Source organism: Pollachius pollachius (assembly GCF_949987615.1).
Source record: "Pollachius pollachius genome assembly, chromosome: 17".
Lineage (NCBI taxonomy): Eukaryota > Metazoa > Chordata > Actinopteri > Gadiformes > Gadidae > Pollachius > Pollachius pollachius.
In genome coordinates, this window is record NC_136950.1 from 2,652,246 (window position 1) to 2,676,295 (window position 24,050).

At 46.4% G+C, this 24,050-nt stretch overlaps 1 protein-coding gene across 1 annotated transcript in view; it reads right to left on the minus strand.

Moving 5' to 3' along the window:
• atp8a2 (ATPase phospholipid transporting 8A2) overlaps positions 1–23,236 on the minus strand; it is a gene marked incomplete at both ends in the record, with an annotated part of 34,838 nt that extends 11,602 nt beyond the window's left edge. Inside the window, 16 exons of the mRNA XM_079754578.1 lie at positions 9,092–9,156; positions 9,990–10,128; positions 12,209–12,348; positions 12,906–12,990; positions 13,069–13,138; positions 17,232–17,281; positions 17,667–17,855; positions 18,024–18,096; positions 18,815–18,903; positions 19,394–19,471; positions 19,601–19,728; positions 20,096–20,264; positions 21,305–21,416; positions 22,466–22,593; positions 22,803–22,872; positions 23,142–23,236. Of these exons, the coding sequence (XP_079610704.1) occupies positions 9,092–9,156; positions 9,990–10,128; positions 12,209–12,348; positions 12,906–12,990; positions 13,069–13,138; positions 17,232–17,281; positions 17,667–17,855; positions 18,024–18,096; positions 18,815–18,903; positions 19,394–19,471; positions 19,601–19,728; positions 20,096–20,264; positions 21,305–21,416; positions 22,466–22,593; positions 22,803–22,872; positions 23,142–23,236 (1,680 nt within the window). The remainder of the gene's footprint in view (positions 1–9,091; positions 9,157–9,989; positions 10,129–12,208; positions 12,349–12,905; positions 12,991–13,068; positions 13,139–17,231; positions 17,282–17,666; positions 17,856–18,023; positions 18,097–18,814; positions 18,904–19,393; positions 19,472–19,600; positions 19,729–20,095; positions 20,265–21,304; positions 21,417–22,465; positions 22,594–22,802; positions 22,873–23,141) is intronic.
• Between the last annotated feature and the right edge of the window lie 814 nt (positions 23,237–24,050).

The following is a 24,050-nucleotide window of genomic DNA, read 5'->3' on the forward strand; positions in this document are numbered from 1 at the left end:
CAGTGAAGATGTATATGATTGTTATGTTATGTTTATCTTTACCCTTCACCTTCATCAGGTTTGTACATTACTGTACTCCCTCCACCAGTGTGTCTCCCATCAACACTCCATAGTGGGAGTCAAAAACAAAAGCTGGTTCACAGTCAAAGTACTTATAATTATGTCACATTACTAGCCCTCAATGCAAACACCACAGCACACAATGAGCTGATTTCTGATTTTTCATAAAAATAATGTAGTGGGTTGTTCCAAGCAGTACAAAACATACTGACGGGTGCACTTACATGACACAAAATATAACAAAACATATCTTTAATTGGTTCAGGGTAACAGCCTACCTATGCGCAGTAACCGAGTGTGGCTTATATCAGCGCACACACACACACACACACACACACACACACACACACACACACACACACACACACACACCTTGTAAACACAAGCCAATTTGTTGCAAAGGTCAGAAGCACAGGGAGCAGCTGGAAGACATCAAGCCCAGTTGTTGGTTACAGCGTTCACGTGAAGAATGCATCTGGGGTCAGGGGCCCAAATCACAACCTGACCTACACTTTAAGCTAGGATAGGCCATTTATTAGAGAAGCCTTTTTAATTTATCTGTTGAAATTCTCCTCATATCCCGACAAAAGTGAATGAATTGAATGTTCTTACAAAAGATCATACAATGCAGTATCTGTGGGCTTCCTGTGGGTCCTCCTAGCTCCCCCCTACCTGCCGCTCTGCCTGGGTCCTCACTGCCCGGGACCGGACCCTTCAAGGCTGGACACAGTGCTGAAGTTAGCCAGCTACTGCTGTGTCTTTGAGGAGGACTTTGGAGCAAGCCCTGAAGCGAGGGTTTGGACTTCTTCAGTTTGATACTTTCTAATTGCAAACTTTAACTTTAAGGTTGAGTCCCTCTTAGAGCAGGAAATACACGTAAATTAGGTTAAGTAATAATATTTTTAAAATAATTTTTGTGTGGGTTGTGGGTGATATACGTGGTCTGCAGCTTACATGGTATAGAAACACATGCATGCGTTAGCTAGTATATCGCCAAGACAGACACAGATGCATGTGTTATCTAGTACAACGCCAAGACAGGCACACATGCAGCTTCTTTAAATGTATAACCATGGGGAAAACAAAAAGAAAAGAGAGGGAATGCTAACTGAAAAATGACTCTGAGAATGTAAAAGGGCATGGTAGAAAGCCCATCATTTAATGGTCTGTGTGTGTGTGTGTGTGCGCACGTGCATGTGTGTTTCATGGGCCAGTCGTTTGGGGCAGTTGTGATGTACTTGTTGATAAAAGAGGAAGAGGGGATTAATAGGGAAAACAAACATGGTAGAGATGTAATGGAAACCATGTGGCAACACAGGCCGCTGTAAACTACTGAGGGCCACACACCCACACATACACGCACAAGCACACACATGCATGCCTGTACGCCTGCACACACAAACAATTTGATCAACTGCAATTTCATTATAATTCACAGACGTGCTCAATGTTAAAGAGACGACGATTAGGTCCGGTGCTTTATAGTCAACGCTAGTAAAGATGAAGAGAAGTACTACTGCATTGTTCCTGTCTAGTAATCTACTCTTAATGGCTCTATTCTTAATGTGTATGGGATCTTCAGCAGCAGCAGCTCTGTTCCAGCCCTGGATAGAAGAACGTGTACAAACCATGAACAAACTCTGTCGTGGAAATATCAATCATAACTATAATATACAATTGTATACAAATGATATTAACTTTGTTTATATAATTACCATTCACATTAAAAGGAATTGTATACATTGTCCCAGTACCTAGAGATACCTCCCTTCCGCTCTCTGATTTAGAGCTATTAAGATCGTTGGCATTTGCATTGCCACGACAGTCTGATACTCAGGCCATGCCAATTGACAGCCTTCTTTGCTGTGTAGATTCCTTTAACTGTATTGCAGTCTTGTTTGCAGACTTGCAGACATGTCCACTTCCCCCATAGTGTATTGCAGTTTAACTTGGCCTCTCCCGCCAATCCTCAACTCTCCACGACGAACTCCCATGAAGGAAAATAAATAATCCCAGAGGAGAGGGACTCCCATTGGGATGGCAGTGAGTTACCTAGGTAACGGTCATACAGACCATATGGCAAAATATAAGTGATTTAAATTATGTCCAAATGAGTAATCTAAATGGTAAACACTTTAATCCCACTCCAGCATTGGGGGAGTTCCCCCAGTGAGAGGCTGTGTTGATAGCGATACTGTAGAGCTACACGATACCAGACGTTTGGACAAGGAATGCATCCTACAAAGACAGAACAATACCCGCCCGACACAACTAAAAATAGTATCTCCCTCCACAGCCCTCTGAAGTGACATGCTTCATTATCGGGGGGCAGTCGACCTCAAACGACCCGTGACCCTCTCCAGATGACCCAACGAAGTATGCAGCGAGTCCAGAGACGCAGACACACACACACACACACAGGAACAATGCACACTCTTTACTGTTGACAGTGTTGCATACATGCCATACCCCACCCCGCCCCCCTTCCCCCTTAAAAAAAGAAAGAGAAGGTCCTCTTGTTGTGTGGCACGGGGCGTGTGTGAGTTCTGCTCTGACTCTGGAATGCCGTTTGCATTCACCTTTTCCAAAACAGGAGGAAGAAGGAAAACAAAAACAGAATGAACGGATTTCAGAGTGATTACAGCGTAGTTAGGGCGGGGGAAACCAACACTAGGCCATGTGTGAGCGTATGTGCGCGTATGCGTGTGAGAAAAAAATAAGCTCTGGTACATACATGTTGCCGTGGCCAGTGTTGCCAGATTTGGCCAGATTGCCCACCAAATAGGCTGCAGCCAGGGTTGCCAGATTGGCCAGGAAATCTGGGCCAATCTGGAAACACTGGCCGTGGGCACCGGGGGCCTGGATGAGGTGAAAGGCGCTGAGTAGGAAAGCCACCGACGCTAGTAAAACACTGTTTATTCTGTCCTCATCCCAGGACAGAGGAAAGACACTCCACATGGCCTGGCCTGCAAACCATGTTAATAAACAGGGAGAAAGCTAGACCGGCATTACGCTAACACTGGGTGTGAGGTCTCTGGGTTTAAAAGGTCTCCATGACGGCCCTCCTCTGTGGCCCCATACAATGATACAGTTATAGACCGCAAGGTATTGACCTGTTTAATAACCTAACCCAAACTAAACTCAAGAGGAGCACAAACACTCCCTATAACGACCAAACATGGCTCCGTAGCTGAGCACTGATCGGAGCACAGCACTGATCATTGTGGAATTATGAATCTTAGCTAACTTAGGGGAACCTAGGGAGGGTAATAACCTTTGCTTAAGTCAGCCAAATCCGAAACCTGAGCTAAAGGAAGGTAACCACTAGTTAGCGCAGGAAGTTAGCCACCACAAGCTCCAGTTGGTCTTCAGATGAAAGCCAACGCTGAATGCTGGATGTGTCCTGACATAAGACAGCCACGCATGAACACAAATAGAACCTAGTCAGGGGACATAGAACTAAGAAATCTCACGGTATTAGAGACCACATTTAGAAAGAAAAAAAACACTGACGCAATCAAGGATTGTTTTTGCCATTTGTCAGAATCTCACTCGTAGACATTTCTGGTTCCAACAAAAATGTTATTTTTTGTTTGCTTCTGAGCTGGGAAAGTCTGACATAAGAATACAAACTTAAGACGATCCCATGAATACAGTTTCATGTGTATGTAGTAAAATCTTTGCACACACACAGACAGAAACATTGGGTGAGGTTGGGGGTGATGGTGTTGGGCGGGGGAGGTAGGTGAGATCTCACAGCTCACTTTCTCTCATCCCACACACACACACACACACACACACACACACACACACACACACACACACACACACACACACACACACACACACACACACACGCACACGGGTGGAGGGGGGCTGGCAAGGTACAAGGGCATAAGACTAGAAGGAAGGAAGGAGATGAGGAGGAAGAAGGGAGGAAGAGGAAGGGGTTAGGCAGAACAAATCAGAGAAAGAGTAAAAGATTAAGGGCATTTAAAAGATAAATAGTAGAGAAGAGAGCCAGGGAGAGAGGTAGTGAAGGAGAGAAAGGAGAGACAAAGAGGGAGAGAGAAAACAAACGAGAGAGAGAGAGAACAAGAGCGATAGCGGAGGCTTCTGTACATGTATCATCACAGATGGAGACGTGTTCATATCTGAAGTGCAGATTCTATCACCACTCAGATGTCCTACGCTGTGTAATTATCAGCCTGCACATCTGTGCAAACATCCACATCCCCTCTGTTATCGCTCTCACACACACTGTATGTGTAGTCTTACCACGTGCTTATGGTTTTAAAAAGCAGATGGACCAGTCTGCTTTTTATACAACCAATGAGCATGTATATGATTTTTTATGATCATTTCCAAACACGTCAATGTTGTTAAAGGTCTCATGGCATGAAAATTCCGATTGATGTGGAAGAACCAGAGACATTGGAGAACCCGACACAGTCGTTTGAGATTCATAATATCGTCTGGAGGCGCACACAGCTTTTGGCCGTGATAATATATATTATATGATATAGATATCTATGTATAATATGATATTATTTAGATATAGAGCTCCAGGACTCGCACCGGAGCACACAGAGATTATTTACAGAACACGGCCAAAAGCTGTGTGCACCTCGCCATTGCGATACATCCACTGTAAACAGAGCACATGGTACCGTGGCCACAAGCTGCTCAGGGCCACACCCCCACCCTCCACCTTGACCCTCCTCTAAAAAACGGCACGTTTGTGGAAAGCTCATTGTGGGACTGGCTCGTAGTGGCTGTAATTCTGTGCACGTGCGAGTGGATGATTTATGAACACAGGAGGGAGGATGTTTGCTTAAGTGCTGTGATGCAGGCATTGGAACGACAACACAGGGGGCTTGTGGGAAAAGACAGATGACTATCAAGTCGATTGCCCTGACCTACATGTGCGTTGGTCTATCATGGCCAGAAAGAGAAAAATATCATGTTTCAACATACTCTGTCTGTCTGTGTGTGTTTGTGGCCCTCTATGATGGAGGAGGCCGACCATATTGATTTCCGCTGGTTGGAGCCTGTTGATATACGTGTTTCATGTGCCAGTGTGAGCTTTTGAGTTAAAGATGGGTAGAAGGTAAGGAGGGGAGGCCGAGCTGCAGGCTGGTGGACAGCCTGACACAGCAGCACAGAACTCCCCATGCAGCCACATTGCTCTGACTTCACTTAACACATTCTAATTTATTTCTAAAGTAAATAATTATATTAGTATGTGACTGACTCAGTGTGTGTTGGTGTCAGAGTGTGTGTGTGTGTGGGTGTGTTACTGTCCGTGTCAATATGTGTGTGCATGTGTGTGTGGTGTCCGTCTGTCTGTCTGTGTGGTGTCTGTCTCTGTGGTGTCTGTCTGTGTGGTGTCTGTCTGTGTGGTGTCTGTCTGTGTGGTGTCTGTCTGTGTGGTGTCTGTCTGTGTGGTGTCTGTCTCTGTGGTGTCTGTCTCTGTGGTGTCTGTCTCTGTGGTGTCTGTCTGTCTGTGTGGTGTCTGTCTGTCTGTGTGGTGTCTGTCTGTCTGTGTGGTGTCTGTCTGTCTGTGTGGTGTCTGTCTCTGTGGTGTCTGTCTCTCTGGTGTCTGTCTCTCTGGTGTCGGTCTCTATGGTGTCGGTCTCTGTGGTGTCTGTCGGTCTCTGTGGTGTCTGTCGGTCTCTGTGGTGTCTGTCTGTGTGGTGTCTGTCTGTCTGTTTCTGGCATGTGGTCTGAAGAGGACATATGGAGCATGTAACCGTCACAGCGTCCCAGGTCGTTTACCCAGGAGCCAATGCTCACGCTCATTGTTTTGACGAGGAGGGGCGCCCAAAGGATCAGATTACCCCTTAAAGCGCCCAGAGCCCTGACACTGCAGACCTGCTCCTCGTCCCTCTCTCCCTGCCACTATAGACCTGCTCCTCGTCCCTCTCTCCCTGCCACTATAGACCTGCTCCTCGTCCCTCTCTCCCTGCCACTATAGACCTGCTCCTCATCCCTCTCTCCCTGCCACTATAGACCTGCTCCTCGTCCCTCTCTCCCTGCCACTATAGACCTGCTCCTCGTCCCTCTCTCCCTGCCACTATAGACCTGCTCCTCGTCCCTCTCTCCCTGCCACTATAGACCTGCTCCTCATCCCTCTCTCCCTGCCACTATAGACCTGCTCCTCGTCCCTCTCTCCCTGCCACTATAGACCTGCTCCTCGTCCCTCTCTCCCTGCCACTATAGACCTGCTCCTCGTCCCTCTCTCCCTGCCACTATAGACCTGCTCCTCGTCCCTCTCTCCCTGCCACTATAGACCTGCTCCTCGTCCCTCTCTCCGTGCCACTATAGACCTGCTCCTGGTCCCTCTCTCCGTGCCACTATAGACCTGCTCCTCGTCCCTCTCTCCGTGCCACTATAGACCTGCTCCTCGTCCCTCTCTCCGTGCCACTCTATGAATCTCTTCAACCATCTGAATCCTTTTCTCTGTCTTCCTCTCGGTTTCTTCCTCTCCATCTATGTCTCTCCCTGCCTCTCCATCTCTCTGAGTGTGTGACTCTCTGAGTGTGTGACTGAGTGTTTCCATCTATGTGCCGTCTGTTTCGTTCTCTATCTGTGCGTCATCTTCGGTGCCCCTAACACCCCCATCTCCTTCTACTGTGTATAGGAATGTGCACGCACGCACGCACGCACGCACGCGCACGCGCACACGCACACGCACACGCACACGCACACGCACACACACACACACACACACACACACACTTAACGGATATAAATATACACGCCGGCTCACTTCTCTTCCTGTGCATAGGAAGGGTGCTGACAGACGTGGAGGGTGTGGGGTGGGGAGGACATGATGGAGGCGAGAGAGGGACAACAGAAGAAGCATGCATATGAGAGAGAGAAGGAGTGAGCGAGAACTGACAAGAAGGACAGGTTTCCACTCAAAGGATTGGAAATGAGGAGATGAATGGAAACGGTTCAACGGTTGATCTGGAGGTGAGAAGTTGATAAGGAAACACGATCCAGGTCCTTCAATAGCTCATCAGGACATCCACCTCGCATGCACACATGCATACGATCTGTGTTATATCTAGGGAAGGTATTTTAAGTTGGACGTAAGATAAGTTTCACTCGTAAAGGCGGCTTTGCTTTCATCTGGGCCAAGCCCCAGCCTACCCGCCCAAAGCTCCACACCCACTCTTTACATTTCATACATTTAATCGGAAAAACGTCGTTTTAAACTCCCTCCAACTCTGACATTTTGAATCCGATCACAATAATCATGTTGTCATATTTTGTCAAGTTCTTATTTTTCAAAAAGTATCAACAGTAAGAAAAGAGCAATGTGAATGCTTGAGTCTGTCTCTTCAGAACCATAGATACCCATTAGACTGGGCCCCACCATACTGGTCAGGATTCCAACCCACTAACCAAGTTAACCCAGTGTTTAATGTTCAAACCCTGAGTGTTGCTACACAATGTCTGACTTAAAATCGACATGCTGCCGGTTACCAACCGGGGGTCTCGGGTCAGTATGACCCGAGAACCAGTGAACCGGTTGGCCATGAATGACCGCATGAATCTAGCCTGTCCTACAGGAGAATGACTGCATGACTCTAGCCTGTCCTATACAGTGAATGACTGCATGACACTAGCCTGTCCTACAGGTGAATGACTGCATGACTCTAGCACATACTATAGGTGAATGACTGAATGACTCTAGCCTGTCCTATACACAGTGAATGACTGCATGACTCTAGCCTGTACTATAAGGGGTGTTTAGCGGCTGAAGCTCCATCTCTTCTCCAACAGCTTTAGCTTGGTTCTACATAGCAATCAGCCTAGAACATTCCATTAATCAGGATTTTTCCTCTTTACGTCCATTTTCTTTCTGTGGTCCAATTACTCAAATTTAATTCAAGCTTCAACATTGTTATTGTTAATTTATATAGAGAACAACCAGCCTTTTTCCAACAGTCGAAGCTTTGCAGGCATTTTGGTAAAACAAATGAATGGCAGGCTAATCTAACGTAGGGTTCAGGTCGGGTGTCAATCAGCTGTGGTGACACACACATACACACACACACACACACACACACACACGCAGACACACACACACACACGTGCGCACACACAGACACACACAAATACATACGTGCCTTGGTAGATTAACATGGGCCTCGTAGCTGCACTCACATTTCATAAACAAGATTCGCCTTTTACTCCTAGATAAATAAGCCATGTAAAACAGAGCAAGCAATGCGTGTGCATGCCTTTGAGGGGTTGTGCATGTTTGTGTGTGTGTGTGTTCTCACATGACAGTAATCAATCCACTTAGAGGAGCAGGGATGTGTGAAGTAGGCAGAGCCCCTAACTCACTTACTCTCACACACAGCATCGACTAAACCAGGAGACAGAGTCAGACATATTGTTCAGTTTACATTTAGGCCGATAGTTTGAATCAAATGGATGTGTGTTCTTTATATTTACATTTACATTTAAAGGATTATCAGCTGCTTTTATCCAAAGGAAATTACAATAAGAACATTTGTCAGAAGAAGGTTAAACAATATATCTCTGTCGGTACAGGAGGGATGTTCACAGAACCAAGTGCCAAGCACTTACAATCGCTAGGTTAACCCATCCCCTACGACAAATATTGTATATTATATACTTAAGACTGACACATGAGGCACAACTTGTACAACATTTAAAAGAAAGAAAGAAAGAAAGAAAGAAAGAAAGAAAGAAAGAAAGAAAGAAAGAAAGAAAGAAAGAAAGAAAGAATTGATAGTGGCAGTAGTTTCCATCTCCTTTCATCCCTTTCTCCTATAGGACACCAGACACTGTAATTACCTCCACCTGTGCACAGACAAAGAGTCCCACCCACCAATCTGGGGAGAGCACCACACCCTGGTTCCCACGGTAACCTCCTGCAGACCAACCCCCCCCCCCCACTTAAGTCATTCCCCACCAAGAAAACCCCTTTCTCACACACTTCCCTCTCCTTACTGTATTGTACAGTGTGTGTGTGTGTGTGTGTACTCACATCCAGAGAGTCCTCATTGACGATGATGAGGGACATGCCATGTGTCACCAGGCGACAGGAGTAACCTGATACACAAAGAGCTGCCGTCAGAACGTGTGTGTGTGTGTGTGTGTGTGTGTGTGTGTGTGTGTGTGTGTGTGTGTGTGTGTGTGTGTGTGTGTGTGTGTGTGTGTGTGTGTGTGTGTGTGTGTGTGTGTGTGTGTGTGTGTGTGTGTGTGTGTGTGGCTTAGGACCAGGATTGGAGTCACTCATGGTTTAGCGAAAAAATTATCAAAACACACGTGATAAAAAGGTAGCCGGGCCCCAGGCATGAGTGACATTACACAAGCGCTTTAGGGGCAGTTTCCCACGGCAACGTGCAGCTATAAGTGAGTGTGAACAGCGTTCTGCTTCCTGTGTCCATATTAGTGCTTCCTGGGTTATTCTACCCCCCCCCCCCTCACTGTTCTATATTCATCCCCCTGTTTCACAGATTCACACATTACTCCTTCTCAATTCAACCCTTCCGATGATAAATATCTAGTGAATTATTGATATTTACTAAATCGAACCAACACAGATATAGTTTCTGGGAACACGATGTACTAAAACAAATAAAGACCGTAAGAAGGGAACCTATTCACTGATGTTGGGTTTGAAAACATCTAACGTCCCGCTACATCCTATTCCTGTCAACTTTGTTTTCCTCCATTACTACCAGATGTTGAGCAAGTAATGTAGCTTTAGTCTTCTGCACATATCAAGTCCTCCTCCACTATGTCCCTCAGTCCTCCCCTATGGCTCTCAGCCCTCCCCTATGGCCCTCAGTCCTCCCCTATGGCCCTCAGTCCTCCCCTATGGCCCTCAGTCCTCCCTCCTCTATGTCCCTCAGTCCTCCCCTATGGCCCTCAGTCCTCACCTATGTTGATGGCCGTCTCCTGCTTGTCTCCGGTCAGCACCCAGATCTTGATGTCGGCCCTCATCAGGGTGGCGATGGTCTCCGGGACCCCGGCCTGCAGCCGGTCCTCGATGGCCGTGGCCCCCAGCAGCAGCAGGTTCTGGGGGTCAAGGGGCACAGAGACAGAGTGGGAGAGAGAGACAGGACACACACACACACACACACACACACACACACACACACACACACACACACACTAAGAGATTGCCTTGATTGCGAAAAGTAAGGGACTTCAACAACAAGTTGAAGACTTCAAAATGAATTAAACCTATTGATTTAAACATTCACTGAAGAGACAACAACTCCCTAACAAGGCAGAACCTTATTAAGGTGAATCAGATAACATCATGTGTGTGTCTGCTAATCTAAGACGCAGGCCCAGAGTCACAGCCATGAACTCAGCTGATACCGTTTTTAATCACAGCGATGCTGGGGCCTCTGTGTCTAGTGCCCCCCTCCCATGCACTTCCTTCAATTTGTTTGGCATTTTAAAAACACACATGTAACCCCCATTAGGCTCCCAGGAACACCAGCAGACACACAAAGCTACAGATGGACGCATTTACATACACACACAAACACACTGATACACAAGGTAACAGTGCGGTACTGTTGACGCCACGTTTTATGAGGACCTTGGCAGGCTAGTGCCGGTAATTAGCCCTGTGGTTTAACAGTCTGCAGCCCCCCCCTCAGATTTTTTTCCTAGTCCTATACTCACACTAAACTTCTCCACACATTGAACTAAAGACACTATTCTCTAACTCAATCCTTCATGTGCCCGCTATTGCTGTGGATTCATGAGCCCCTCTGAAACCCCCCCTCTGGTTCCTTTCCTACCTCTCTCTCTCTTTGTTTACTTGAGCTCTGCTACCGGTGTGTACAAAACAACAGTGGCATTCCACACTCATCCCCACTGTGGGACAGAGCCCTTAGTCCTTTGTGTAGTTTCCCCCCCAGATGACTATTAAGAGCAGCACAGTGTGGGGCTTCCAGAGCGGCGGCTGGGACACTCCGCCCCCTGCTGGCTGGATGTGGAACATGACGGAAGCCCCAAAACCAGGTTAATAATCACCTTAGCCACTTAGGAGGGAGCTTTTTAACGTGTCATGAACTGCTTTGGATTTGCTAAAGCCACATCTTTGAACTCACTCCACTTCTAAGCACTCTAGAGGGAGTAGGGCTTACCTCGATGAGGCAGATGAGAAGGAAAAAGGGAATTTCACAGACTATAACCGCAGAGGAAAAGGCTTCCATTAGGTCAGTTTACCAGATTTCTTGCAGATTTCTCCCAGAGCGACCTACATTAAATGTCTTCCATGTTGGTACATGTCGTTATGAGGGGTAGGGGACAGACTGTAGACAGTGGGCTTCAAACCCACAGCTCCAGTCTTGGGTCCACTAGGTTCCACTAAACCCAGAGCCCCAGTCTGGGTTCCAATAGGTTCCACTAATCCCAGAGCCCCAGTCTGGGTTCCACTAAACCCAGAGCCCCAGTCTGGGTTCCACTAAACCCAGAGCCCCAGTCTGGGTTCCACTAGGTTCCACTAAACCCAGAGCCCTGTGTCTGGGTTCCACTAGGTTCCACTAAACCCAGAGCCCTGTGTCTGGGTTCCACTAGGTTCCACTAAACCCAGAGCCCTGTGTCTGGGTTCCACTAGGTTCCACTAAACCCAGAGCCCCAGTCTGGGTTCCACTAGGTTCCACTAAACCCAGAGCCCTGTGTCTGGGTTCCACTAGGTTCCACTAAACCCAGAGCCCTGTGTCTGGGTTCCACTAGGTTCCACTAAACCCAGAGCCCTGTGTCTGGGTTCCACTAAACCCAGAGCCCTGTGTCTGGGTTCCACTAGGTTCCACTAAACCCAGAGCCCTGTGTCTGGGTTCCACTAGGTTCCACTAAACCCAGAGCCCTGTGTCTGGGTTCCACTAGGTTCCACTAAACCCCGAGCCCTGTGTCTGGGTTCCACTAGGTTCCACTAAACCCAGAGCCCTGTGTCTGGGTTCCACTAGGTTCCACTAAACCCAGAGCCCTGTGTCTGGGTTCCACTAGGTTCCACTAAACCCAGAGCCCTGTGTCTGGGTTCCACTAGGTTCCACTAAACCCAGAGCCCTGTGTCTGGGTTCCACTAGGTTCCACTAAACCCAGAGCCCTGTGTCCGGGTCCCCCTGGCCGCTCCTACCTTCTCCAGCAGCTCGTAGCACTCCTCCAGCTTCTGGGCGCGGTCCTTAAGCACGGTGCTGATGCGTGTGTACTCCTTCAGCCACTCCTGGTACGCAGACACCTCCAGGTCCACATAGGCAAAACACAGGGTCCTCAGGCCTGGAGAGGAGGAGGAGGAGAACGACTCAGAAAACACTTTTAGAAAAACCTGATCTCTTCTTTTCTTCTCCAAGGGGAACATACAGGACCAGTGTTGCATTGGGCCAGATTGGGCAAGAAATCTGGCCAAATCTGGCAACGCTGTACAGGACTTGGGTGTTTCATTGAGACGAGACTAGCTGTCTGCATGGAGAACAGGGTTAGGCAGCAGTAAGCCCAGCTCAGAGTCCTCTTGACCCTAGAAAGGGCCTTCAGTGTAACTGGTCCTCACAGGGGGACCTGGCTGGGAAACAACAGTTAACTAACCCGACCGACCATTTGGTTCCAGGTATCAGGCATGATCGTAATCATTTTAGTATTTTAATAACAGGACTTTTGACACAAATCAATTTCATCCAAATAAACAAGGCATCATGTACTATAAAATATCCTAGGCCATTAAAAATGTATGCAATATTGTATGCAGTATTGAAGAAATGTTGCGGGGGAGGCAGAAGCTTGTATGTCTACGGTACTATTCTAGCTTCCTTCCTTCCTAGTCTCTTGCTCCCTCCTACCTTCAGTAGCAAACTGTTCCAGGTGGGCCACAGTCAGCTCCTTGTACTGTGATGCTTCGGTCAGCCGCTCGAAGATCACGTTATCCTGGAGAAACAACAATGATCAACGAGAACAGAGGTACCCTGAGGGTATGAGGCGGGTGTTCTAGTCGGGCACACGTACGGCTCCTTTGCAGTAGAGGCGGAGCTTCCCGCTGGGGGTCCTCACGACCACTGACATGCGCTTGCGGTTACTGTGGGGACAAACAGACGAGCAGAAGGTCTCAGACACGGTAGACGTCAAGCATGGCTGCTGAGCAATGAACAGGTGTGGGTATGCACACCTATTTATACATTGAAATGCCCTTCAAATGTACACTTTTCATTACTTCAGGTTACTGCATTTTGCACATATTGTGAATAATGTTCCTCATATTGCACATTTCAATTGATTTATTTTATTTTATATATACAGTTTTGTCTACTTAGAATTTATTTATTGTAAATATTACTTATCTTACCTAATTATTATTTTTTTGACCTTTATTTATCCAGAAAGGTCCCATTAAGATATAATATCTCATCTTCCAGGGAGTCCTGGCCAAGATAGCCGACAAGTAAAGTTACAGTACAGAGATGACAGAGACCACAGACAGACAGACAGACAGACAGACAAGCAAAGCATAAGCAAATAAAAAGCAAAAGCAAGAATACAAGAAGACAAGTACAGCTTAGGTAAAGAGAAGACATAGACCACAAGCAAGAATACATTTAAAAGTGTTAATTAGACAGATTAAAAGCTAGGAACAGTGACACTGTTCTATTAAAGTTGTTTTTAAGAGATTTTTAAAAACATCTATGAGGGCAATGACTTCAGATCTATTATCATCCCATGCGTATGGCGCATATGAGCTGAAGGAAGTCTTACCTAATTCTGTACGCACAGCTGGGATGTTTACTGACCTAGTGCTACAAGCACTGGTGTGGCGTGTTAACAGACTACAAATGTAGGGTGGAAGTTTACCAACCAATGCTTTAGCAATACAAATGAGAACATGTTTTTTCCTCCAGAGTGACAGTGAGGTCCATTTGACCATTTCATATAATTTGCAGTGGTGTGTTCTTGCTTTTGCATCTGTCACAAAATGTAACGCTGCATGATACACTTCATCCAACTTAAAAAAAAAGAAGAAAGAAATGGGAGCATGTATATACAATATATCACCATAGTCTAAAATAGGTAGAAAGGTACTTTGGACCAGCCTTAACCTGCCACAAAAGAGAAACACTTTTTCAGTTCACCTTTACTTTGGTCTAAGCTTTTTAAGATTATCGATGCGTGTTTCATAGTTCAAGTTCTCATCAAGCCAGATCCCTAATTATTTGTAAGTTTCTACCCTTTCTTACAGGGTGCCATCATCATTTGAGATTTCAATATTAGTTAGAGATGAGTGGCAATGCGTAAAATTCATGCATTTTTGTCTTTTTAGTATTTAAAACTAGTCTAAATGTTAACTAAGGAAGCCGACGAAGCCACCGTATAAAGAGCAGTGTCATCAGCATAGAGGTGTACCATTGCTGGGTCTAGCCCAACACATAGGTCATTAATATAAATGGTGAATAAGATAATACTTAATACTGATCCTTGTGGCACATCTGTCTTCAACTCCACCAAAGCAGAATTCTTAGTATCTACAGATACACACTGGGTTCTCCCAGACAGATAATCTAAAACCCACTTCACTGTTTTGTCATTGAACACAATATGCTTGAAGATGTACCAGGAGGGCATGATCTACACAATCGAAAGCTTTAGACAGGTCAACAAAGAGAGCAGCACAGAATTTCTTATTATCTAAAGCAGTAATTATGTCATTAGTGACTAAAGTAGTGGCTGTGATTGTGCTGTGACATTGCCTAAATCCTGATTGTGTAGGAGTGTGAAAAGGTAGCCCCTCTTTTTCACGTACATCTGACACTACCAGCAACACGTAACTGATCAACACGCACACACGCATTCACACATCTGGTATTGTTGAGTCTGACGCGCGGTGCTGGCAACCGCGTCTCGTCATGAGACATAGCGATCACAAACGACAAAACCTTTCTTTTACTTGCATGTAAACATCCTCGTAATCGGTTAAGTACCAGCCAATCTGCTCCATAGCTCACTCTCTGCCGTTAACCCATACATTTTGCATGACATAAACAGACACTGACAGCCTCACTCACTTCCTGGGTCCCCAAACATTTTGAACCCCGGGCAACACGAGCACCTGGAAATTCAACACTTCATTGCCTGATTGGGATGCAGGAATATGACTGTTTGTAAGGGGGGGAAATGTTATTTGCACTATGTTTAATTATTATAGTATTTTGCATTTTGCAACAGTGAAGTTCATAATCAACATTTGAACTGTTAAGATGTGTAATGAAGTGTATGGTTGAATATCATTTCATTGTTAAATATAAATACATTATGGTACATGGGTCTGTGAACCCCTATGGTAGTTGGTATACAATTAAAGCAACTTGAAGATATTACACTTTGAGGCATTACAGGTCTTTCAGGTACTGGAAGATGGGATGTAACTATTGCTGCTGCCTTAGTAAAATGATAATTAAATGCATTGATTATATTGTCTTTGCCTTTAATCTCAGATTTATTTATTTTTAACACATCAGGGAGAGCTGGTGTTTCTACAGTCCCCTCTTTGGATTTCACCAACTTCCAAAATTTACAAGGGTCATTTAGATTTTCATTTTATATATTTAAATAATGGTCGCTTTTAGCAGTTTTAACTAACTTTGTACACTTATTTCGGAATGCCCTGTAGTTATTCCAGGACCTGGGATCATTGCATCGTTTAGCCATGGACCAAGCACTATCTCCCTGTCTAATAAGATTTGCTATGTTTTCATTAAACCATGGGTTGTCTTTTCGACTCTATATCTTCTCAGGGGGGCATGTTTGTCAATGAACTGTATGAAAGTAGTTTTAAAACACTCCCAGATGCGGTACAAATCACTATTATAAAGATCATGTAAAAATGCTTGATTTAGAATAATTTGTTGCCAATTCGACGTTGATATTCTTTCTTCTCTATGCATAGTGCATCTCATCGATATTTCTGTTTCGTGCTGCTAGCCTTTTAGTGAGATCAGAGAGTGTTGAGAAGGACAGTAATAAAATATCTTTGGTAAGATGGATATAAGAAGAGAGACCCGCAGTGAATTCAACCCGGTCCACTTGACATCGGGTAGGTGCATGACAGTGGTACCGTAAAACTTCAATAGCGTGGGCTTTTATTTATTTCAATCACTGAACTTTTGAAGAAAACTCTTGCTCAGCAAAGGTGGGAAATACTATCAAATGTATTATTTAAACCAGTATGAGTCCGGCAGCCTGAGCTGTGCGGTCGCAACCTCTCACTCACTCAACACACGCATATCTCACAAACTGTCAACGTCGCAACCAAGTTGATTTTGTCAAGAGGGGAGTAACTGAGCGGCCCCTCCCGAAGTGTTACAGCCCAGGTGGGCCTTGAACTGCGATTGGTCAGAAAGACGTAACAGCTAATGACAACAGTGAACTCTCGTGCAGGCTCGAACAGATTGACATGTGACACACAAAACACACACTTTTAAGTAGTTTTTCACCCCCTCCGTATCCAGCTTGTTCCACGCTTTAAGCACTCAGGCTACTAGTATGCGGCGAGCTGGGGCTCTCATGTTCCCCCCTGCGGTGTATTCCTTGTCCGCATCCCCTGCCATCCAGTTGTCATTCGATTCATGCAGACTGGCTTTGAACGGCTGATTTCATGGATGTACTATATAAGTTGACTATGAAGAACAATTATTGGAGTTTTGCTCAGCAAATTTGAGGACTGACAGATGCAATATTGTATCTGTTGCAAAATGTTGCAAATTTGATTCTCTGCATAGCGCATCACGTCGATATTGCTGTTTAGTGCTGCTTTAGTTTGCACAGATTCAGGAGACCCGCAGTGAACTCAACCCGGTCCACTTGACATCAGTAGGCACATGACAGTGTTTATCTAATGTCTCATTTTGGCTGCTGGTGTATGTGGTGCACTTTCCTATCCTTAACGTAAACATTAAACTACTCAGTAGGTCTGCCCCGACGTGAGTCAGAAATGACGATTGATCTTTCCTCTCCTTCTCAAACTACGTTACAATTGCATGTTCATCAGCCCGTTTTTTAAATTTTCTCGGGGGAGAAACCCCCGTTTTAAAAGGACTCAACTTCTGGGCTACAGCCCCGAATGTTTTCAATTGCTAGCGACGCTCCTGTCTGGCACATATTTAAAATGTAGGTCAGGTTACCTGGAAAACTCCAGCACATTGAGGAGCTCGTAGGTCTGCGCCTTCCCTCTCTGTGGAGAACAGAAGAAGACCTCTCAGTAAAGCTGAACACGAACACGGTTTACGTCCACACACGCCACCAACAGTGGTGAACAAAAAGAAACATGGATGTACATCGATCATGCAGAAATATTGGACCTTTAGAAAGACATGAACTACATGAAAACACGCACACGGTCACAAACAGGGTCACAGATAAAGACATAGAAACAGATCCAATATACACAGAACTAATTGACCAAAACTAACTCCCAACAGCAGCCAATATAGGATGGATTTGACCATTTATTAAACAATGGTTTAGCCAGAACATTTCTCTACTGGCGGGTGAAAAGACCAAAGTGTGGCCGTGAAAGTCAGTCCCCGAGATGAAAGCACATCACAAACATAACGCACTGCGTCGATGATGACGGAGTCAGGGGTGCGGGCCGTGAACACGAAGCCCAGGCCCTTGGCCCCCTTGACCAGCGCCCCCTCGTCGGGAGAGGAGGCCTGGTAGATGAGGGCCTCCTGGTCCCGCTCTGGGACCACCGTGTGGCACACAGACATCATGGTCAGGAACTCACAGATCTGAGAGGAGGTGGGCTGGACGCACGCACGCACGCACAGACACACACACACACACACACACACACACACACACACACACACACAGACACACACACACACACACACACACACCAATCAGTTGACTGATTTGTAAAACTGAAATTGAATAAAAATCCCCTAAAAGGGACAATCCCAAGGACCTACGTGGTTCTCAATGTTTTGGATCAGGGCGGGGTCGTCAAACTCCGTTGAGTTATTGCTACTGGCTGGAAGTTGGCTGGGAGAAGAGAGAAGATCATAAAATATAACAGCATAATATCTACCAGTTACCACGAGGACTCTTCATATGTCCAGAAAAGCACTACTGACATCGGGGGTTGAACGAGCACATTAGCAGAGCTCCAAACTCGGAGCAAAACAGTTGATAGTTGATGTGTAGCAGTGAACAGGTGAGAATAGAGGAGGAGAGCAGGGCACACTGACCTGAAGTCCTCCATTGAACGATCACATTCTAGATCAGGGAAGTGTCTGAGGCGTGGAGGGTTTAGGGCAGAATAAATCAATCAGGATATAAGTTGATTAGCTCTGATCACATCCAAGCAAAGCAGAGGACACATCTACTCGATGGATCGTTAAATCATGCAACAGGTCTACTATAGGATCGGTCAAAATAATAGGCAATTTGATAGCTATTATATAAATGGATTATTTATATTATTATAAAGCAGGAGGTGTATTTACTTTAAAGGAACTGAATAGAAAAAAAGAGCAGAATTAAAGCCGAATTTATAGTCGTCTTGCACGTCAGGACCTTCATGGTCACCCTGTATGCGTTCCGTGGTGTGGACGCTTCCCAGGTCACACAAGGAGACTATAAACGAGGCTTTAGGCTTCTAGTTTTTCTGACAAAGGGTTTAAGGGACAGTGGCGCCCGCTACAGGCGGCTTTTGGAAGAACAACCTTTAATCACTCCACAAAGGGGAGAGGAGACTGACCCATATGTAATCCCGGCAATGGTGCACTTCTTGAAGTTCATGACGTTGCAGGTCAGAGTTCCGGTCTTGTCTGAAAAGAGATACTTCACCTGCGAGAGACGAGGGGAGATAAGGAGAGAAATGGGAGCTGGACCAAGACAAGCAGAGGGTGACGAGACACAAAAAAACGACACCAAATGAATGGACTTGTTTTCATTGAAAGCCAATACTGGACACAAGCTCATTAGTAAATGAGAGGAGGCATGGAAAAACCCTGCGTGTTCTGGGGTCTCTGACCACGCGGGTCTTGGGGATTTTGCTGATGCTTTTATCCAAAGCTTACTTACATTCATCCAAAGACTTAACCTAACCTGAAGGACTAGCGACCTTCAGGTTACCAGCCAACCAGCTCTACCTCCTGAGCTACTGCCGCTCCCATGGGGGTCTTTGAACACGCAGGTCTTTGACCACGGTCCTTGGTTTGTTAAACATGTATTTAAGCAAACAACAAACTCTTAATGCGGTACCGACACCTGAGGAGGGAGGAGCCTAAACCTTTGTTTCTTCTGAAAGCCAAAAGTGGGAGGAGCCATCTCTCACCTGACCGAGTTCTTCGTTCAGATTGGAGGTTCGGGCCATGGCGGGCGTGTCCGTCTCGCTGTAGTACATCTCCTCATCCTAGGCACAAAGTCCTCTGAATGTAACCCTAACCCATTCTTATATTGTCGTCGTGTTTTAAAGAACCATAAACTACACAAACACGCGTGCTCGCAGATGTACATACACACACACATAGCAGCAGCGTACCCAGTTGATGAAGAGGGCCTGTGTGAACTTGACCACCTCCAGAGTGACCAGCAGGCTGATGGGGATCAGGTTGTTGTATAGGATGATGAAGGTCAGCAGATTGTAGGCAAAGTTGGTGGAGATGTCCCCTGAACACACACACACACACGATGAATGAGCAGAACAACACGCGTCGTCCTTTGTGAGCTCGTTTGAGTGAACCTGTGAAATCAAGCAGGGGTTACACCCTTATTTTTCACACACACACATACACAACAGGTGTGCTCAACTCTATTCCTTGTTGCTCCCCAATTTTGATTGCATGCTTTGCTTGTTCTCAGCCGAGGTTAATAAAGTGGTCTGCTAAATGACTGCATGATAAAGTAAAACACCACCCAGCCACAAGAGTTCTCTTTACAGTAACTTGGGGAAGTACTACCCTACAGGACAAGCTTAGTGTCAGTAGTGTACAGCAGGGTGAACGTAACGTCTGTCTGTCTGTGTGTGTGTCCTCACCTACGCGGGACAGGTACCAGCAGTTCTCCTCGGTGTGCGTGCGGTTCCAGATGGCCGCGCCCACCGAGCTGACCAGAGCCATGACCAGCAGGATGCAGAACAGAACCAGGATCTGAACGTTGGTCACCCGCTCCACGTTGGAGCGCTTCAGGGGGGCCTTGGTTGAGTTCTGGAACCAGAGACATGGAGGGGAGCAAGAGAAAGAGAGAGACACAGAGAGAGACAGAGCAACAGAGACACCGCATGAAAGAGAAAGGTCAATGAAAGAGAGGGAAATAGGAATGTAAAGCAGAAGATGAGACAGACACTAATTTAATTTAGCTTTCATTTTCTTTATTTGTCAAATGCAACTATTTATTTGGGCTGATTCTATTACCATTTAATAACACAGACAGAACTTTCCCTTAAAGGTCCCATGGCATGCTACATTATGGATGCTTTATTAAAGATATTAGTGGGCCCCTAACACAGTATTTGAAGATGTTCCTGAAATTCAGGTCATGGTACCATGCACACTGTTTTCAGTGAATGTATCGCAATGGCGAGGAACACACAGCCTTTGGCCATGTTCTGTAAATATTCATAACACTATATAACACTCCGGGTGCTCCGGCGGGAGTCCTGGAGCTCTATATCTAAATAACATCAAATAATACATAGATATCTGTATCATATAATATATATTATCACGGCCAAAAGCTATGTGCGCCTCCAGACGATATTAAGAATCACAAATGACCGCGTCTGGTTCTCTGACGTCTCTGGTTCTTCCACTTCCACAAAAAGAACCGACGCGTTATGCGCCATAACACCAACAACAGAACGGTTATCCAAATAAGAAAGAAGTGTACAACACTTGCGTTACAGTGTGTGCAATCAAACACACACACACACACGTGGCGCTCCCACGATTGTAGCTCATTGTCTCATTACCGGGCCAAATTCTCTGGGCGGGCAAGGCAGAGAAAGGGGGGGTAACTTGGCCCCTTATGACGATATATGGGGCAACATTCCAAATGAGCGCGCCATGGGGAGCAGGATACCTATTGCTTGTTTTACACCGAACGCAGGTTTTAGCCGCTTGGGGATGATAGGCAGGCTAGGGGAACTCATATTAATATTAGAAAACCTCATAAAGTGAGATTTTCATGCCATGGGACCTTTAACCGTAATGTATGCAAAACCTCAGAGCAGCCGGTCTCAACTGACCTGCATGAGTTTGGAGTCGTGTCCCGTGTAGACGATGATGCCCATCACCCACTGGGTGTTCCTGAGCTGGGCGCCCCGCAGCAGCACCTGGTCGGGCCCCAGCGGAGCTGGGCTGAGGGACACAACCACTCTCATTCACCACAACATACAATAGGCAATTTACACTGACAAGCCGGTACGGTCGCGGTTTGGCACACCCTGCAATTTCACTGTCTTGCCTGTGTCAAACCGAGGGGGTATAATCCGCCTTCATCATGGAGCCGGCTTTCTTTGTTCATTGGACTAGGTGGGGCTACGCACGTAGAGTAGACCTCTTTAGAATAATTTGCATATGAATGAGTAGACGACATCTCAGTGTAGGCTATAATTTACAATTGTAAAGTGCTTTTTTTTTTGCTGACACATGTTTTTTATCCCTACGAAAGCCTCATAAGGAAAGTTCCTCTGCTGCTTTCTCGTAGATCACACCATCTTTAAACGTCTTTATTAAATGCAACTGCGTCACCTTCTCTCCCATGATGGTGGGCGGCTAGTGGATTTCAACGTCCTCACCTCTACCAAAGTCCCACCCCTGGAACCGCCAAGTCGTATAACCGCGTTTAAATTAAAATGAAATCCTCAATATGTGTAGGGTCCGAGAGGGTAAATTGTGGTGCGAAATCAAGCCAGTATTTTATCTCGGTCAGTGTAAACGCATGGACCATGCCGGTAAAAAGGCGGGCATAAGACGGGCATATTTGGCAGTGGAAAAACGTTTAATAACATTGGCTATTAAATGTATGCTGCTGGCATCCAATAATGCAGTGAGGTCACCATGACTTCAGAGGGGTCTCTGTTCCCCCTGTCCAGCAACACGAAACAGCCTCTAATCCGGTTCTCCTGCTCAAATGGAACCGCTCTGAGCATTTAGACGAGATGAATTGATGAATTGGTTCACAAAACGGGGATTTTGTTCCCAGCTGGAACCAAACAGAGTTGGCTACTCCTGCTGCTGGGGTTTATTCCCGGGACGCATGGAGTATGGGTGGGTCTGTTAAAGGCCCATCCCCCATTACAATGCTCCCACCTTGAGGGACCGTGGGGGGTGGGCCTGATGCACCAAGCTGGCCAGAACCGGTTCAGGAGCGGTTCATCTAGTGGACGGCGCCGTGCGGGTCTTACTTGAGGTTCTCCAGCCGCAGGGTGCCAGTGAAGTCGTACAGGTGTCTGTTGGGCCCCTCACACTCCAGTCGACCGGACAGAGACATCAGCTCTTCTATGGACTGGAGCCCAGCGGTGAGCGGGAGACCCTGGAACACACACACACACCTTTAAACAACAAGCCACATTTTAAACTCCTCCTAAATACACATGTTGAGTGTATGCATGCCACAGCAGAAGACTACGACCCTGGAGCCCAGCCGGAGGATGGCCTCTGAGCACACACACACACACACACACACACACACACACACACACACACACACAGACACACACACACACACACACACACACACACCTGTCGGATCTTCAGGTTGGTCTCTCCGTCCAGGTTGGAGGTCTCCGTGTAGCACATGGCCTGAGGCTCACTGTGGAGAGAACACCATACATTAACACATTTAGAGACATCTTTAAAACATCAAGAAATGCTTTCAAAGAAACACATGTACTAATAAACCTGGACGCTTTAATAATGCTTGAAAACAGCTATGATAGACAAAACACAAAGAAACATTTATGACAATCAAGACTCAACAAATGCATTCAATGTCATAAAAACAAAATAAAACACCACACACGTACTGACTCAGGCAAGCACACACAAACACACACACACACACACACACACAATGCTGACCTGGAGGACACGATGACCATGTCAGCTGGAAGGTGCTGCCCATTGGTCACCTTCACTATGTCTCCTACTGCCACCTTGTGGCCAGGGTTCAGCATTGCAACAGCGTGAAGGCAAGGTGGCAGATGGGGAGAGTAGGAGAAAGGGGGTGTTTTCGAGGGAGAGGGGGTGAGTGGAGGGAAGGAGGGAGATGGACAGATGAGAGAGGACAGGGAGGGAGAGAGACAGAGTCAGAGGGACAGAGACAGAGATAAAGCGTCAGTTAAGCACAGCATAGCTTCCAATCATCAGAACATGTACACACGGAAGAGGCAAGATGCTGGAGATGAACCGAGTTCACATGTGGACAGAGAGATAGAAAGCGACAGGAGACGGAAGAGGAGGGACCGAGAAGAGAGAGAGAGGGAACATGTAAAGGTTGAGGCAGGGAAAGCCGATGGAGTCCGACAGAGAGGACAGGAGTCAGCGTGGTGGTGGCGTCGTAGCGGTGGTTACCTGCTTCCAGATGACAGTCTGCCAGGCTCCGTTTCGCAGAACTAAGAGAGGAGGACAACAGGGCCGTCAGCCTATAGAAGCTCCTCATACAGTATTCATGGAGACCAGACTATTGTTCTGCTGATCGCCGTGTTGAGTGACAAACATCGGGCCATTTAGTCAGCGATGAAGGACAGACAAAAGACACGCCACATGATGCCGGGAGCTCATGGAAAACCGTCACACACAAACAAGCACGCACACACACACACATTACCTGTTGTCTTCTTGTTGTTGACCGTGTTGTCTGCCTTGTGCCTTTTCTATTGAGGGATGAGAGATGGCTCTTATTATTGTTCCTCAATTATGTCAAACAGGGATAGGTTTCAACACGACTCCATGAGGTTAAACTAACGGCGTCTGTGTTTGATTCCTCTT